We start from the raw sequence: 18,731 nt of genomic DNA, 5'->3' as shown, positions 1-18,731 counted from the left end.
GTGAGCTCCCAGGACCCTTGCGACGTTCCCCCCACCTGGAAGCTGGCGATTTCGCCGGTGCTGGCCCCGTGGGGGCGTGGGGGAGGCTCGCAAGGGTCCTGGAAGGCTCACCCGGACCCTTGCGACGCTCCCCCCCACGGGGCCAGCAGCGATGAAATTGCTGCATTCACACCATTAGACGCACTGACTTCCCCACCCACATTTTGGAGGGGGAAAGTGCGTCTTATGGTGCAAAAAATACGGTAGATAGATAGATAGATAGATAGATAGATAGATAGATAGATAGATAGATAGATAGATAGATAGATAGATAGATAGATAGATAGATAGATAGATAGATAGATAGATAGATAGATAGATAGATGTGCAGTCTTGAAAGGTCAGCAACAAATGCTTTGACTTGCTACTACGAGAATATATAAGAAAACTGTAAAGTACTCTTATCTTATTGTGACTTTGCCACCATGGGTTGACTTATTTTTTCCCCAGAGTAAAGATGGGAAAACACCATTGCACATGACAGCAATTCATGGAAGATTTTCCAGATCTCAAACGATCATCCAGAATGGTAAAAGAAAAGTGAAATGTTAATGATTTCTTTTTCATTGTGATATAGTGCAAAACTGTTTTGAGTAATTCTGTTAATTTGTTAACTTTTCTTTTTGTGTGTGTCACATATCAAAATATGTTGCAGATTTTTGAAATTTATTTCTGGAATCTTCAGATTAGTAATGAGCCTCGTGGTGCAGTGGTTAAACTACAGTATGGCAGCCAAAATTCTGCTCAGGACTTGGGTTCAGTCCCAGGCAGCCAGTTCGAAGGTCATTCAGCCTTCAGTCCTTCTGAGTTTGGTAAATTGAGTACCTAGTTCACAGGGAGGGATAAACCACCCAGAGAGTCCTTATGTGCTATGGGGCAGTATATAAGCAGCACACTTTGCTTTTTGCTTTGCTTTTGATAAATTGACAGCATACACTTTCTCTTACTGTAATTAAATGCTAATTTCTGAAGAACTGTTTTATTAATTTAGTGTCATAAGCTACCACAAATCTTCCCTGGAGAAGATGAAACCAGTTTTTCCCAAAGTTTGCCTGTGTCAGTTAATCAGTCAGTATGGGCTTAGATAACCTTGTCTTACTCATACTGGTGACCTGTAGTTTTCATTTTTTATTGATAGTTTTGCTTCCAGAGTACCTTTGTGTGGCTGTCTTAAGTGAGCCCATATTGTACCAGAATTAAAGGAAATGTCACAGGCTAAGATATCTATGTTCATTTTTAAAAAAATAGTCGTTTTTTCCTGCATTACGAAGAGCAAGTAAAATTATTCTGACTTTTATGTATGAGAAGTATTGTATCTATAGAGATCTATATACAGTAAATACTCAAAGCAATCTTGTCCTTTGCATTTGACTCAGAACATAATCAACATTGTATTTTTACATCATATACAGATGGCTTCAGCATATTGATATATTCTTCTTCAAAATAATTTTCAAAGTCCTCATGTGGAGGGAGGGCTTCATTTGTGCATGCTTTTTTTGAACATGGAAAGTAGCTGTCCATTTATACTTGGAGATGTATGCACAAATCAGACTGTTTGCCAATTTGGAATTTTATAACAATGTGTGATCTAAAACAGTGGTTCTTAATCTTGGGTTACTCAGGTGTTTTTGGACTGCAACTCCCAGAAACCTTCACCACCAGCTGTGCTGGCTGGGGTTTCTAGGAGTTGCAGTTCAAAAACACCTGAGTAACGCAAGGTTAAGAACCACTGATCTAAACCATGAATTCATTTTTGTAATCTATGTGGTACTAGTTGCATGAGCTTGTATAATTATGTTTTATTTTAATTTTGATTTGTAGGAGCTGAAATAGACTGTGAAGATAAGAATGGAAACACACCTTTGCACATAGCAGCCAGATATGGCCATGAGCTGCTCATCAACACATTAATCACAAGTGGTGCTGACACTGCAAAGTAAGCAACACTTAATAGATTGGATTATGTCAAAATATGTATAAAATGCATGTATACATGTGCATGCAGGTGCAAAAGAGGGTGTCTGACAATACACAAATGTATTTTAGAGTAACAATCATAGATAGTGACCAGAATCCTATTGGTACATACCTGAAATTGCATAAGTCACGGCAGCAAATTGCTGCTAATTAACAAAATGCCAGCCATGACTTCTGTCTTGACGCTGCAACGAGACAGCAGCAGAAGGACGGAGCTCTGTCCCCTGGGCTGAATTCCGACCTGTTTGGGACCTCCCGGGGGTTAAGACCACCCTGAAGAGGTGGCAAAATGGGTGAGAAGCCTGTTGGTCACGGGGATTGCAGTTACCCCCATTTGATCTGGGAAACTCCCCAATCAACTAGTGGGCAGAAACAAGCAGCTGCAAAGCTTGCTTGCAAGTTGTCGGCAGCCAGCAATGGAGAAGCGATAAATCGGCTATTTAACATCACTGTTACCACTGTATGAGAAATATTTTTATAACTGTAATGCTTTATGACTATCCCTGGACGAGATAATGTCTCCTATCCCCACCACTTATAGAGTAGCTGTGAATCTGGAGAGAGGGAAGAGACACAAAGAAAATAAATCAGACATTAATTAGACATTTAATTATACTTAAGGGAAGGAATTTTGGTATTACTTTGGCGTTAGAAATTTAAGAAATCTTTCTCTTAAAATCATCATTAGCTAAACAGCTCTGGGGGGTTAAATTTGCTATGTTATGGCTACAGCTATCTACAGCATTGGCAAAAAGCCCAGACCAATGACCTTGAACACTCTATGGCGGTTTATGACTTCCTTTTTTTCCCCTGAGGACTGAACTGAAGTATAGACAAATTAACCCTAGAAAGCCTAATCCTGCCAAAGTGGAATTTTTAAACTGTATCCTGGGTTCTGAACTTCTGAATGGATTACCTCTGGCGCTGGATTACAAAAGACATCAGGCCATGAATACAAAGAGTGAACTATTTGGTGAGCAAGTGTCCTTGAGCCTTCAAGCAGGGGAAACCCTTTATGTCTGAGACTGGATTTAAGTTTAACCCTAAAGATGATCAATCTATTAAAGTGGACCTATGGAAGCAAGTATTAATGGAATTGGACTGATTACTTCAAGCAACTGGACAACTTCCACTTGGAATACAATTGTTTGATATCTGGAACATAATGCTACAACATGGAAAATTTGGGATGAAACAAAATCTACCTTTCAAGCAATTTTAGAAATACACTGATGCCTTGCAAGACGAAAATAATTCATTCCGCAAGTCATGTCATCTTGCGAAATTTTCATCTTGCGAGGCCGGTTTCCCTTAGGAATGCATTGAAATTTAATTAATGCATTCCTATGGGCAAAAAAGTCACTTACCGGGTAGCCCCGGAGACCAAGGAGCATCTGTAACAAGGGCCCGGAATGCTGCCCCCCCACCCACCACATTCATCTGCCTCTTTGGCGCACGCAGGGCTTCTCCCCTGGATGTTTGAGTCCAGCTGTTCTATTGGATCCTGGTGCTGTATCCTCCTAAGGGGTGTGCGTGAGTGGAGTACCAAACAACTGAGAGGTGGCAACCAGCTGAGAGGCGGCAGCCATGCTGTGGTCGTCTCCGCTGGTTGCTGTCTCTCAGCTGTTCGGCGCTGTGCTCACACACATCCCTTAAGAGGAAACAGCCCCAGGATCAAATAGAGCAGCCAGACTCGAAACATCCAGGGGAGAAGCCTCTCTCACGCCAAAGAGGCAGATGAATGTAGCACGGGTGGCGTTCCAGGCCGTTATTACAGACGCTCCTTGGTCTACCTGGTAAGTGACTTTTTTCGCCCATAGGAACGCATTAATTGAATTTCAATGCATCCCTATAGGAAACTGTGCCTCGCAAGATGAAAATTTTTGCATTTTGCTCTTGCGAGTTTTTCGTTGCACAAGGCATTCATCTTGTGAGGCATCACTGTAGTGAGATCCTACAACAAAGAGGCAAAATTATTCATTAAGCAGTTAAGGAAGGACTATAGTCAACAGGAGACGGAATAATGAACAAGGAAATGAGAGGGTAATGGATGATGTATGCCAATCAAAGGAGGGGCTGGAGGAAATCAGAGGAGAACATTTGGGAGATCTAATTCTAACCCTGAAGCTGAGGAGATTCTTAGGTGTGATAAGGGAAGATAAGGGGAGAGAACCAGCAGATTTAATTAAAAATAGTATGGAAGACCTATTGGAGATAGATCAAGTGCATAAAATGATCTCGGATGGTACAAGGGATGCCAGAATTTTTAGAGAGAAAGAAATAAGAATTGGGAAAAGACAAACAAGAGAATGAGATACTTAGAAAGATGAAAAGGAAAAAGATATTAAGGTGGCCTTTAACGTTGAAAGCTTGTATACACCTAACTTCTGGAATTGTAAGATGACATATATATTAGAAAAGGGAAATAAACTGAAATAAGGGATCACTAATAGGGTAAAGGTATAACACAGTGGTTCTTAAGGTGAATTGAAGCCAGACATAAAGATTGAGGTTAAAAAAAAATAGTACTTAACATACATTAGATATGATATTGAGATAGACATGACAGAAAAAGTGATAGAAATGTCTAAACAATTATATAAAGAAAATCTTTATAAAATGCGTTAGATAACATCTATTATGTTTTATGAACCTATTTAGTTATTATTGGTATAAAATACAAAGTTGTTCGGTTAAATCGCCTCAAAATTATTTAGATTTGAAACCAGAATTGCTTTTATTAGGTGTTTTATTAGATTTTGAGAACATTGTATACAATGAGAGCAATATTATGATAATACTCAATATTGCACACTAAAATACAAACATGAATGGTTCAAATGCTTAAAAATATATATAAATTTTGATCAGACAACTAAGAAGACACCAAGATGCAAAAAAACCAAATAATTATAAGCAACTCATGTAACACGATGTTTAACAAGCATGAACTGAATGTAGATATATTGAAAAACTAATAAAATGTTTAAAAAAACAAAATGCCAGCCATGTTCCTGATTATGTACCTACACCATGATCAGGCACTCGGATGGGAAGGCAACTAACACTTCATTAATAAGTGCATAATATTGCATAGTTTATGCATGCATAAATTGCCAATAGGCATCTGACTGGTGTCATAAACTGCCAGTTTGGAACATGAGCAATAGATACTTTATCCAGTATTCTATATACTCTGAATAGCAAGGGTTACTCTGGCTTTTTAAAGATTTCATTAGACAACCCATTTTCCATTTACACGTTCATTCATCAAATGACAATCCGCCTCAAATTTGGATGCTAGCCTATTACAGTGGACCCTCGACTTACAGACGGCTCGACTTACAGACTTTTCGAGTTACAGACTTCTCTGGCTGCAAAATTTAGATTCGACTTGCAGCCAGAGAATCGACTTACAGACCAGAAAAAAACCAAAATGGAATAAAAATAGAATAAAAACCACTGGTTATGGGATTAATCGGTTTTCAGTGCATTGTAGGTCAATGGAGATTCGACTTACAGACTTTTCGACTTGCAGCCACTATTCCAATACGGATTAATTCCTTAAGTAGAGGGTCCACTGTACTGTATATGAAACAAAGCCCTTAATATCTGTCAAGAAAAGCTAGTCAGGTTGCCCGTGTAACTTTTTATATATAAAGAACATACATAATACTCTCTATATAAATGCAGATTTACTTTTAACACATGCTTCTTTCAGCTTAAAATATTTCCCTAAATACAGTTGAAGCTGTTTATATTTCTAGTGTAAAGACTGATAAGGTTTAATTTTTAATTGCTTGTCATTTTGAAAGGATGTACTCTTGTTTAGATTGAATGGTCACATTCAAATGTGCTAGTGACTTACTATAGTTGTTCTAACAAGAACAGTCAAATGCACTTATAGACTTCTATTGTAATGAGACTGTGATGTCTGATTATGCTGTATCTTAGACGGGGTATACATGGAATGTTTCCTCTCCATCTGGCAGCATTAAGTGGATTTTCAGACTGTTGCAGAAAGCTACTTTCATCAGGTAGGTTCACCTTCAAAATTATCATAATACTTCTGAAAATCTTTGTTGACATATTGAAATCCTCTTGATGTAAATTTATACATGATGATGATGATGATGATGATGATGATGATGATGATGATGATGATGATGATGATGATGATGATGATGATGATGATGATGATCCCATGGCACAGTAATTAAACTTCAGTACTGCAATGAAGCCTCTGTTCATGAACTGAGTTTGATACCAACAGGCTCAAGTAGCCCACTCAGGGTTGATTCAGCCTTCCAATCTTCCAAGGTTGTTGAAATGAATACCCAGCTCACTAGGGAGCAAACTGTTGTTTGCATAATTATGTTGTGAACCACCCAGAGAGCGCTTTATACAGAGAATGCTATATGCAGCATATATATAAGTATATAAGTTGAAAACAGCAAACAACATTATAGTAACAATCTTAGAACTGCATAGCTGGTAGGGACCCTGCCATCATTATGTGGCAAAGGATATCTTTAATTTAATTAAATTTTAAGCGTCCTGTTCTTCCCACCCACCACCCACCTGTGTCACCTGCTGAGACTCCCTCAAGTTCCCCTTTGCCCTTGGGAAAACTATGGGTGCCTTGAGATCCATGGGGAAGCCTTTAATATTGGGAAATTGCTGTTGGCAATCTCACATGTAGATCAGGATCACCAGCAGTGACCCTTCAGGGATTTTCTGATATTAAAGGCTTTCACCCCCATCCCAAGGCAAAATGTATTATCAGAGAAGTGCCACCTTTGAAGGGGAGGTGGAAAATTCACCCTTGGACCTTATATTCCCCTCATTTAGCTGATTGCCCTTTTGAGAAGCCATGGTAATAAATGTGAAACTTTATCTGCATTTGTAATACCTTGCTTTAGAACGCTGCTTTGCTTGTAAATGCATATTTAGAATTGAAATATGTACTTCAGTGTCCGAATGTATTGATTTAGTACACAGTACAACACAGTGGTGCCCCGCATAGCGACGTTAATCCGTTCCAGATTAATCGTCGCTATCAGGAAACATCGCAATGCGGGTGGGAAAACCCCATAGAAACGCATTAAACTTTGTTTTATTTATTTATTTATTTATTTATTTATTTACAATATTTTTTAGCCGCACCATTGCCAGTGGCTTCCTATGGGGTGAAAACTCACCGTTATGCGAAGATCCTCCATAGCGCTGCCATTTTCGCGCCCTCGGTAAGCGAGGAAATCGCGTGAAAATGGTTGCGGTGGCCATTTTGGAACCGCCGATCAGCTGGCCGAAAATGGGGCCGGGGCTCGGGCAGGAGGGCGGGGGAAGGCTCCCCCACCCTCCTCCCGAGCGCACGGCGGTTTTTCTCCAGAAGCGCTTCTCCGGGAGCAGCCCAAACGCCCGCTTTTGGGAACAGCTGATGGGCGGGCCTCTGGGCTGCTCCTGGAGAAGCGCTTTGCCGCGAGCAGCCCAAACGCCCACCGGTCAGCTGTTCCAAAAAGTGAGCCTTTGGGCTGCTCCCAGGGAAGTGCTTCCCCGCAAGCAGCGCAAAGCCCGTTTTTTGGAACAGCTGACTGGCAGGGCCTTTGCGATGATCGTGGGGGAGCGCTCCCCCACGATCATCGCAAAGCGAATTTTCCCCACAGGGGCCATCGCAAAGCGATCGCTGTTGCGATGCCAAAAAGTCCATCGCAAAGCGATTTCATCGCTAAACGGAGCGATCTTTATGCGAGGCACCACTGTAATTTGACTTCTGATTCAACACAATTGTAACTGAATGACTTTCCATAGCCCACAAATGCAGGTGCCAGTTTATGAACAATTCATTAGCTATCTTAAAATATATTGTTTTTATCCCTTACTGTGCTTACATTGATGTATTTCATTTATCACTACTGCTCTGTTTTTTAAAAGTAATGTAGAAATAGCATCAAAGGCATTTTATTTGGCATGAAGTCAGCTTGAATCCAGGAATTTGTATAATTAATTACATCTGTTATTGAAAACTGAAGTAGCTGGCTGTTTCTAATTTCTTTATAGAATGTTGGGTTTGTAATTAACATAGGAATGTCTTTATCCTCTTGAAATGTCTTTTCTCAGTATATTATGTCTTAGGTAGAGATGTTATTTTTTAGTATGTTGTCTCTTGGAAATAGTTGTCCATATTACTCAAGAGAACAATATTCACACATTTTGAAATTCATTCTGTTGGGAGTAATATTGGTTCTTAGTAGGAGAAGAAATTCTGCTTCTTGAGAGAATGGAAACATTTGCTGTTACTGTGATACAAAAACACTCTAGCCACAGTTGGCAGTTCAGCCATTAACAGCAAAGTGTGATTTTATTACAATGGAGTAATAAAAAGTCTGTGTGTAAGACTAGGAGGTGGGTCTCTAGAATGTTCATGTATTCACAGTAATCAAAAACATGGTTTGTACAAGGAAAGCAACCATTAACATTGATGCTAATGAAAAATGCTGAAGTTATATCAATTTCCTGACCATTTCATTTTTAAAAGAAAGACCAAGCCTGTGTTTCATGGTGAATATGTCACAAAGTTTGGTCTTCATCAGATTTGGCATAGTAAAGACATAGCTGTGGCACCTGAAAAGTACTGAATGTAGAGTTTTTACTTGTTGCCAGTTTGATCTCTTAAATGGGAATGTATTTAATGTATAATTATATATATTACTTGTATCCTGCTCATAATTTAGAAGACTCAATGTGCCACCCTCATACTTGCAGTACTTTATCTCCAGCAGAGCTGTGGCCCCAACCAGCCCCAAACCATACATTTTGTGATTACACCAATTATTTTGGTAGCCGTTGTAATATTTCTGTATGTTCCTTCATACGTTGTTCTGAATGCTAAAGAATGTAGCTTGAGTTTCAGTTACTATCATTTGCTTTACTGAATCTGTTTTTAAAGATTCAGCACAGTTGATTTGTAGACTGGAAGCATTTTATTTGAAAAGGCAGTTGCAGTTCTGTACATATCATAAAACTGGTAAATACTGTGAACTGGAGTTTCACAAAAATGTAGCACATGCTTTTATGACCATTTGAATTTCAGTGCCCATTGGAGCATGGCATTGAGGGGTCAGCTATTGCTTTTAGTTTTTAGTTCTTTCATATCTGCATGAGGGTTGCTGCCTTTCAGAACAATAAAAAGAGCAGTCTGTCTCTTTGGTCTTAATGGACAATTAGTTTCAGGATGCCCTCTTGAACTAGTATTACAGTAGGAGTCTCCAGGGACGGCTTTTTTAAACTTTATGTAAAATGTAACTGTAAATAATATAATTTCTACCCGTCACAGAGCATATGTTGTTTTTGTTCCCTTAACAAGCAACTTATAATGAAGTAAAATGTATATTTGTATTAAAGCAAAACCTTTACATTTAGCTGTTCTGAATATCTGGTGTCAGTTTACAGATGTTTTGACCAAACACTGTCTAAAAGCTTTAAAGGGTCCTTTAAAATTAAAATAAGTTCAGAGTTGGAAAGCCTTTTCATAGCATAGTGTATCATGCTAGAAATCAGCATGGTAACTCTTTGATGTTATGTTTTCCTGCATCACAATTGTGCAACATAAAACAAAACTGAAGATATAATCATAGTCATCAGACAAATTTAGACATAATGTTACTCATTTGTGGTTTTGTACTTGGGATCATGCATTGCCTGTTCTCCCCAGGTCAGAAGCATCTGCTTCCAGTTATAAAATAAAAAGAGATCCTTGTTACAGCCCAGGACTCTGGGGACTGGGCTTATTTTAGTTAATCAGTAAGCCAGAATCCTAAGCAAGAGTTTGATCCTGGTTTGTCTAGACTGTGCACAAATTAAACTAAGCACCATTCCCCCAAATTTGGATGTAACAAAAAGCTGTATTTGAGGTTCAATGACAGAACATACAGCCCCAGTCTTCTGCAGATAGCACATATCAGTTATTATTGTTGCATTTAAAATGACCTAGCATAAGTGCTACAGATGTTGAATCAAAGCTGCTACTTTGTGCATCAAATGAACATACGTTGAAAATAAGTAAATGTTGTAGAAGCAGTAGCTCATGACTAGAGATGGGGATATTCGTATTTGTAAATGAACATGAATATGAATAACCCCATCCTAGGCACACCTAATACGGGTCTGGACTCAGAACCAGCCCGTCCACTCACACGCTGCCATTCTGTCATCCTTCCGCTCTTCTCATCAATCATGGGAGTAGCTCCACCATCTTCTGGCTTGGCTGGCCGCTCCAGGCAGGGGGTAGGAGGACAAGTCTCCCTGCATGGCTGCTGAGTGGCCAGAAGAGCAGGGAGACAGTGGAGTTACTTCTCCGAGCGGCAAGAAGAGTGGGAGGCTGGTGGTGCAGTGGCAAGTGGATGGGACAGTTCACAGGGCTGGAGCCGCATTCAGTGCACCTGGTATGGGGATATTTGTATTAATTTATGAATACAAATATCTCCATCTCTACTCATGACTGCTACATAAAGATGTTTGTGTAATACCATATTCTGCCAAACTAGATAGAGGAAATTAATTTTTCAGGTGGCTTCACAAACTGCTTGTTTTGTAGGCTTTGACATAGATACCCCAGATGATTTTGGCAGGACTTGTCTTCATGCAGCTGCAGCTGGAGGGTATGTATCTTTTAAGCATCATCTAAAAGTTAGACTTTAAAACGATCCTCGGTAACATTGCCAAAATAGAGTGTAATTGTGGAGAGAAAGTCTGGGATATTAAAGATTTCTTCTGAATAGCTAGGTAATTTTGGTCTAATTTGATATGCTGGACTGTAGACACGTGTCCACATAAATTTTTTATACACACACGTGCACACACACATACACACACACACACACACACACACACACACACACACACACACATGCATGTACATACACTATATATATTTAGATCCAGAGTTGCTTCTTGTGAATAGAATGTATTCTTCCAGTGGAGGGAAGTGCAATTTGTCAGAGGCTCCCTACAGGAAGCAGTGCCATTGTTTGCCAGTTCTTTTAGACCTTGTGTGTCAATATTTCTGAGAGTTCCTTTATGAGCACATTAAGCCCTCATGGAATAAACTGAGATAGTTGTTGTTCTGACATCCTGTCAAATCACCTCTGACATATGGCGACCCTATGCATGAGTGATCTCCAAAATGTCCGGTCCTCAATAGCCCTGCTCAGTTCTTGTAAACTCAAACCTTTGGTTTAATCCATCTCATAATTTGTCTTCCTCTTTTCTGGCCGCATTCAATCTTTCCTAGCATTATTGCCTTTTTGTCTTAATGTTCAGCTATAGTCCCACTTTGACACTTTCTTCTTTCACTTCTACTAAAAGTCATTTCAAATCATTGCTGCATTGTGCCTTAAATGACCTCTGTTTGTTCCACTGATATTAACTCTTCCTTCTTCTGAATCTAATCCAGCTTTCAATATTATATGTTCTGTGTACATATTGAATAGATAAGGGGATAAAATGCACCCTTGTCTGACACCTTTGCCTATAGGAAATCATTCGGTCTTTTCATATTCTGTCCTAACTGTAGCTTCTTGTCCATGATACAAGTTATGCATCAAGACAATCAAGTGCTGAGCCGCACCTGTTTCTTTCACAACAACTCATGTCTTGATCCACATAGTCAAAGTAATTGCTATAGTCTATAATACATAGACTTATCTTATGAAATTCTTTGGTGTGCTCTGGTAGCTGGTGGATATTTGCAATATGTTCTCGGGTGCCTCTTTTTCAGAATCCAGCTTGAACATCTGGCATTCCTTGCTCCTTATAAGATAAAAGGAGCATCAGCATCACTTTGCTTGCATGGAAAATCAGAGAAATGGTTCTATAGTTACTGCATTCCTCTCCTTTCTTGGTGATTGGAATGTATATTGAACATTTCCAGTCTGTGGGCCATTGCTTTGTTTTCCAAATTTGTTGGCATGTTGACAGATTCAGTCTTTGCGGTGCGAAAAAGTTCTAATGACATCTCTTTTACTCCTAGTGATCCCTTCCCAGTGCTTTCAGAGCAGCTTTCACTTCATGTGCTAAAACTGCAAATTCTTTATCATAATGTTCCCCTTCAGAGGAGGTCTGTTACCCTTTTATGTTTTCTGTATACGTCTTCAGTATATTGTTTACTCCTTCTTTTTATTTTCTCCTGGTCAAATATTGTACTTCCCTGTTAGTTGTTCAACATTCCAAATCTAGGCTTAAATTTCCTTTTTATGGATCTTCTAGATATTTGGTTCTTCTTTGTTTCCTACTGTAGTGTTCCAGTCACCTATGATTATAAGTTTGTCATGTTTTAGTGTGTGAACAATTTTCTCCAGGATGCCTGCATAAAAGCTTCTCAGCTTCTTCGGCATTGGTAGTTGGAACATAGACTAGAATGATGTTTATGTTTATTGGTTTTCCATAGAATCTGATTGATATTATTTCGTCAGACCTTGCATTATAGTGCCTGCTTTTACTACATCTTGCTTCCATATTAGAGCCACTCCATTTCCTTTGAGTTTGTCAAAGAGTAGAACACTTTGTAGTTTTCTGACTGAAAATACCCGTTCCAGTCCACTTTAGTGCAATGACACCAAGTGCTACAATGTTTAAATATTCCATTTCTTGCTCTATAGTTTGCAGTTTCCCTTCATTTATATTTTTCACCTTCCTTGTTCCAATTTTATGTGTTGTACCAGTTTGGACTTTTGTTTTACTTCTGGACATGTCAGCAACTAGAGGTCCTTTCAGCTTTAATCTAATTGCGTCATTAGTGACAACACTGTTCAGACTTGTCCTTTGCTTTTCCCCAGTAGCTGATAGAATGCTTTCTGATTTGGAAGGCACTGTTCCAGCACTGACTCTTGTATCATTTTGGACTGTCTCATCATAGTTAATGAAAAATTCATCATACTGCACCTTCTGTGCAGTACTAACAAACGCTAGTTTGAGTGTCACCACCATTGTCTCCTCTGCCAGTGTCACCTTCAGCTACCATTTCTGTCCATTAGCTGCCATCCCCATCCCCATTGGAAGTACAGTGGAACCTCTACTTAGAAACGTCCCTACCTACGAATGATCCAACTTACAAACAGCTCTGGCTGCAAAATTTTACTTCTACTTGCGGCCGGAGCTTCAAGATACGAACGAAAAAGGCAAGGGAAAAAGGTGGGAAATTCAAACCGTTGGTGGCAGAGAGGCTGTTTCTTTGTAGCTCTTTCGCGCCAACAGTTAGGAAAAGGGAGGATCAGCCTCCCGGGCTTCCAGCGCTGCTGCTACCGCTGCCAGGAGGTGAGCCACTGGACCATCCCAGCTGGGATCAGCCTCCCGGGCTTCCAACGCCGCCACCGCAGGTTTTCCTAGGTTTCATCGCAAGTGCCACCTTTCTCCCCCACTGTGCGGCTTCTCCGCTGCCATGGGAGGCTTTCCTGGGGCTTGCCCCAATTGCCACCTTTCTCCACCGCCATCCATTGCCGGGCCAGGGTTTCTGCACCACTGACGCAGGCTTTCCCGGGCTGGTAGGGCCGGCCTACCAGCCAGGGAAACCCTGGCCCAGAAGCGGGTGGCAGCAGAGAAAGGCAGCGCTTGCAGCAAGTACCGAGAAAGCATCCCATGGCAGTGGAGAAGTCGCCCAGCGGGGGGAAAAGGCGGCGCTTGCGGGTGAACACCAGGAAAGCCGGCAGCGGCAGCTGGAGCCCGGGAGGCCTCCTGGCAGCGGCGGTCGCAGCAGTGGAGGTAAGGTGCTGCATTTTAAAAACTGTTTGGGGTGGCTTTTGCAGGGTGGGATTGAGCTGGTGGAGTTATGTTTGTTTTTTATTATTTATTTGTTTGTTTGTTTATTTATTTATTTATTTATTTATTTATTTATTTATTTATTTATTTATTTATTTATTTATTTATTTTTGCAGCCGTAGGGGCTTGCAGTGTGTTATTTTTTATTTATTTGTTTTGGTATTTTTTCTTCAGCTGGAACGGATTACTTGGTTTTCAGTGCATTCCTATGGGAAATGGTGCTTCTACTTACGAATGTTTCAACTTATGACCACCGTTCCGGAACGGGTTAAGTTCGTAAGTAGAGGTACCACTGTATCCATTCTCTTCTGCTGACAGATGTTACTGTTGAAGAGGGTGGATGCATTTTAGTCTGGTGTCTCAGCTGTGACCATTTGCCTTTGGTGACTCTGCTAGGAATCCAGGTGTGTAAGAGTCCGGCCTCCTTATAGCATTGCTCTCTGCTTCACTGACATGTTCAATTCCTTCAGCATGCTAGAGTATGCATCCAAGGGCAAACACTAGACAAATCTGTTATGTGTGTACATTACCACATGGTTTTGTTTTAGTTGTTGGTTAACATTTTGGTTGTTGGTTAACATTTCTGTTTGCTTATACAGTCACGGCCAAAATATTGGCACCCTTGCAATTCTGTCAGAAAATGCAACCCTTCCCTTTTCTCAGAAAATGGTTGCAGTTGCAAATGTTTTGATACTCACATGTTCATTTCTTTGGTTTGTGTTAGAATAATAAAAAAAAGAAGAAAAGTAAAATCTGATACAATCCCACACAGAAACCTAAAAATGCATTGGCCAAAATTATTGACACCCTCAACTTAATATTTGGTAGCAGCACCTTTGGAAAAAATAACTGAAATCAATCGCTTCCTGTAACCATGATTGAGTTTCTTACACCTCTCAACCGGAATTTTGAACCACTCTTCTTTTGCAAACTGCTCCAGGGCCTTCAGACTTGAAGGATGTCTTCTCCCAACTGCTGTTTTGAGATCTCTCCACAGGTGTTCTATGGGATTCAGATCTGGACTCATTGCTGGCCATTTCAGAACTCTCCAGCGCTTTGTTTGTAACAATTTCTGAGTGCTTTCTGAAGTGTGTTTCGGGTCATTGTCTTGCTGGAAGACCCATGACCTCTGGTGGAGATGCAGCTTTCTGACACTGCCACTACGTTGAGCCCCAAAAATTCTTTGATAATCATCAGATTTCATGATACCGTTCACACAGTCAAGGCATCCAGTGCCAGAAGCAGCAAAGCAACCCCAAAACATCTTTGAATCTCCACCATGTTTGACTGTAGGAACCGTGTTCTTTTCTTTCAATGCCTCATTTCTTCTGTAAACAGTGCCATGATGTCCTTGACCAAAAAGCTCTACTTTTGTCTCATCTGTCCACAGTACGTTCTCCCAGAAGAATTGTGGTTTTGTCACATAAATTTTGGCATACTCCAGTCTTGCTTTTTTATGCCTTTGTGTCAGCAGTGGTGTCCTCCTGGGTCTCCTACCATAGCGTCCTTTTTGATTCAGATGGCGATGGATAGTGCAAGCTGACATTGTTGTACTCTCTGTCTGCAGATCAGCTTGAATTTGTTGGGAAGTTAATCTGGATTCTGTATCCACCATTCAAACAACCCTTCGTTGTAATTTTCCAGTAATTTGGCTCTTCTGTCCATGTCCAGGGAAGTTAGCTACAGTGACATGGGCTGTCAACCTCTTGATGATATTGCTCACAGTGGACACAGAAACATTAAGATCTCTGGAGATGGACTTGTAGCCTTGAGATTGTTGATGTTTTCCCACCTTTTTTCTCTCAAATCTACAGACAACTCTTTACACGTCATTCTTTTCTCCATGCTCAGTGTCACACACAACACAAAGGTTGCCAACTTTTCTCCATCTTAATTGGTTGCAAGTGTGATTACTATATTGCGCACACCTCTTCTTGTGACAGGTGTGTCTAAACACAAATTAAAGGAGCATCACAAGCTTGAAAAGCAATTATTTCTTACAATTTAGACAGGGTGCCAATAATTTTGGCCAATGCATTTTTGGGTTTCTGGGTGGGATTTTTGTTCTCTCTCTCTCTCTCTCTCTCTCTCTCTCTCTCTCTGTGTGTGTGTGTGTGTGTGTGTGTTTTCAACACAAACCAAAGAAATGAGCATATGAGTACCAAAACATTTGCAACTGCAACCATTTTCTGAGAGAAGGGTTGCATTTTCTGACAGAATTGCAAGGGTGCCAATATTTTTGGCCATGTCTGTAACATCCTATACAAAGGCTCAGGCCCCAGATCTAAGGAGGCTTGTGCCTAGTGTATATGTGCATATGTCCTTTCTGTGGACACAAGAAGCAAGTACTGTGTGCATCAGTTTTCTGCTCTCCCCACAGTCCCTCAGGTACCCTGAATATTGATATTGATTGAGAGTCTGCAAGAGCTGCATCCTAAAAGACAGGTGTTGAATATAGTTAAAAGATCCTGACTTATGAATGCAGTCCCAAGCTTTGTTTTATTATAAATGCTGAGCATGTTCAGTTATATATTCTTATTATCCACAGATACTCATGTCCATGGGTATTATTACATGGGGATGATATTAAAGATGTATACTTAAAAGAATCATATTTTAAGACTAACGAATTACAGTGCAGATGATCAAGAATGCAAGTTTAATTTTTTTGTGCTACTTTAATTAGCAAAATGTTGCTGCTGTATGCTCTTAAGTCACTTGCGACTTACAGCGGCTCTAATAGGGTTTTCAGTTGGTGAAATGTTCAAGGAATTATTTACTATTGCCACTCCCAGGACATTTGAGGATTTGAACCATCATCTCCTGAGTCCTAGTCTGACATTCTGTTCGTTGTGCCACATTGTACCTCAAAAAAATTGTCAATTATGTTTATTAATATTAATATTATGCTAATTATAATATAATTAGCATAGTATTAATTAGCATTAATATTATGCTAATTAATATTAGTATTAACATTAAACTGATTATAGTGTAGTTGATGTAATGATAGTAAAATATTACATAATATTTGCAGGACACTTCTAATACATTGAATAAGAGATGCTATTCATTAAAAACAGTAGGCATCATAGAATCATACAATAATGACTCAGCTATCCGCAAAAAATTCAATTTTCAGGAATTTGGAGTGCCTAAATCTGTTGCTCAACACAGGTGCAGACTTTAATAAGAAAGACAAATTTGGAAGGTAAGAAAGACATCATGCTTTTTCTAAATGTTTAAGGTTAATTAAATGCACAGTTCACTTACCATTATCAGACTGCATTCACTGAAAGTATTGTCATTTATTTTCTTTTACTTACACTTGAACATTAAATATGCTTATATGTATTAAAAAGACAATTACACTGACATTTTCTAGTAATACTTATCAATGTAGGTAGACTATTGCAACCACTATTTATTAAAAAATCAATTACCATTTATATTTAGTGGTAATTATTGAAGTAGATAGACTACTAGATTATCTCCAAACCTTTTCAAACAACTGTTCCCATAAACATCCCAGAAAGTTTCCAGTACATAATGCAAATATTAAACAACCTGTGTGTATCCAATGGGATCTGGATGGCAAATAGGTGCAGATGTGGTAGAAAGGTATAAAGACCTTGTGGTATTTTTTGGTGAGGCTACCATATTTTGAGCCATTATTTATCTTCTACTACACAATTTATTTATAGGATCCTTTTCAGGTAGTGGAAGGATATGGTAAGGCTGTATTAATCACTATCAATGTTTCATTAATTGCCCCTTAGTTCAGATGCATGCAGGAAAGGGACATTGCATGTTTAAGCGAGTTTACAAATAAGTGGCATTTGTCAGTTGCTCATGTGCAGAAGGAGTATTGTTACTCTGTGTACCTATTTTTTCTTTCATCTTTAATATGCCATAGAACTCCTCTTCATTATGCTGCAGCCAACTGTAATTACCAGTGCCTGTTTGCTCTTGTGGGTTCTGGAGCTAGTGTAAATGATCTTGATGAGAGGGGTTGCACACCACTGCATTATGCTGCTGCATCAGACACTGACGGAAAGTAAGTATGGCAATGTTTTTATAAATGTGCAATTCTGCAAGCACAAAATAAAACAAATGTGTAGAATGACCCACAAAATGATGCCTATGCCTCATATTTGAGGAGCTAGTATTTGAAAATTCATTTATTATAATGGAGTAAAATAAACACATGGCAAGATTCAACTTCTGTATTATTTTCATAATTTAAATTTTACATAGTGTGAGGGTTCAAGCTCAGGCTTTTGTTTTTCTCTAAATAAATCGCCACTTGCATGGTTTCAAAATGGGAGTAATATTTATTGCTGTATTCAACAAGAAACCGGTATCTGCAAAAGCATTCCAACATTTTTCTCCTTTCAATAACTGGTCAGCAAGGGGCTTCCAATCATCATCCTTGAAGGGGTCCCCCCCCCTCGAGTTCCACAGTCCCGGCCAGCCCACAGACAGGTTAGGGTTCAATACCTGTCTGGTCTCTCCTTCCAGTAAGGGGACTGTGTCTTCATCCCAGTTATCCAACCAGGCGGGGTCCTGGGTAGGAGTGTAAGGCAGCCAAGGTCCTCTGGGTAACCCCTCATCTGGAATTCCCTCACTCTCCATTCTATTCTTTCTCCTCTCTCCCTCTCTCTCTCTACCCTTTCTTTCTCTTCCCTTAATTTCCTCCGCCACTCTTTTGTTTCCTTCTCATCCCATTAAGAAGGCTTGGGGGTTAACTCTCTCCTTCTCCAGTAATCAGCCTCTTCTTTGGGTATCTGGAGTCTCTCCCACTTGCCAGTCCATGAATCCTGCATCCAGATCCACTCCCAACCTAGCAGCAATTCGCTTTCCTCCCTTTTTATATCTGCTAAGCCCGCCTCCACCTC

General features: G+C 39.9%; 1 protein-coding gene across 9 annotated transcripts in view; it reads left to right on the top strand.

The window, feature by feature from the left end:
- The window catches only part of ANKRD28 (ankyrin repeat domain 28), a 146,103-nt gene that overhangs the window by 109,565 nt on the left and 17,807 nt on the right, over positions 1-18,731 (top strand). For all 9 annotated transcript variants that reach the window (XM_078377243.1, XM_078377242.1, XM_073003344.2 and 6 more), the window contains 6 exons: positions 490-568; positions 1,864-1,978; positions 5,974-6,056; positions 10,616-10,679; positions 16,976-17,044; positions 17,750-17,890. In XM_078377243.1, coding sequence (XP_078233369.1) covers positions 490-568; positions 1,864-1,978; positions 5,974-6,056; positions 10,616-10,679; positions 16,976-17,044; positions 17,750-17,890 — 551 coding nt within the window. The remainder of the gene's footprint in view (positions 1-489; positions 569-1,863; positions 1,979-5,973; positions 6,057-10,615; positions 10,680-16,975; positions 17,045-17,749; positions 17,891-18,731) is intronic.

The sequence above is a fragment of the Pogona vitticeps genome, chromosome 6, assembly GCF_051106095.1.
Source record: "Pogona vitticeps strain Pit_001003342236 chromosome 6, PviZW2.1, whole genome shotgun sequence".
NCBI classification, from domain to species: Eukaryota; Metazoa; Chordata; class Lepidosauria; order Squamata; family Agamidae; genus Pogona; species Pogona vitticeps.
This window is presented reverse-complemented; position numbering and strand designations above follow the sequence as displayed.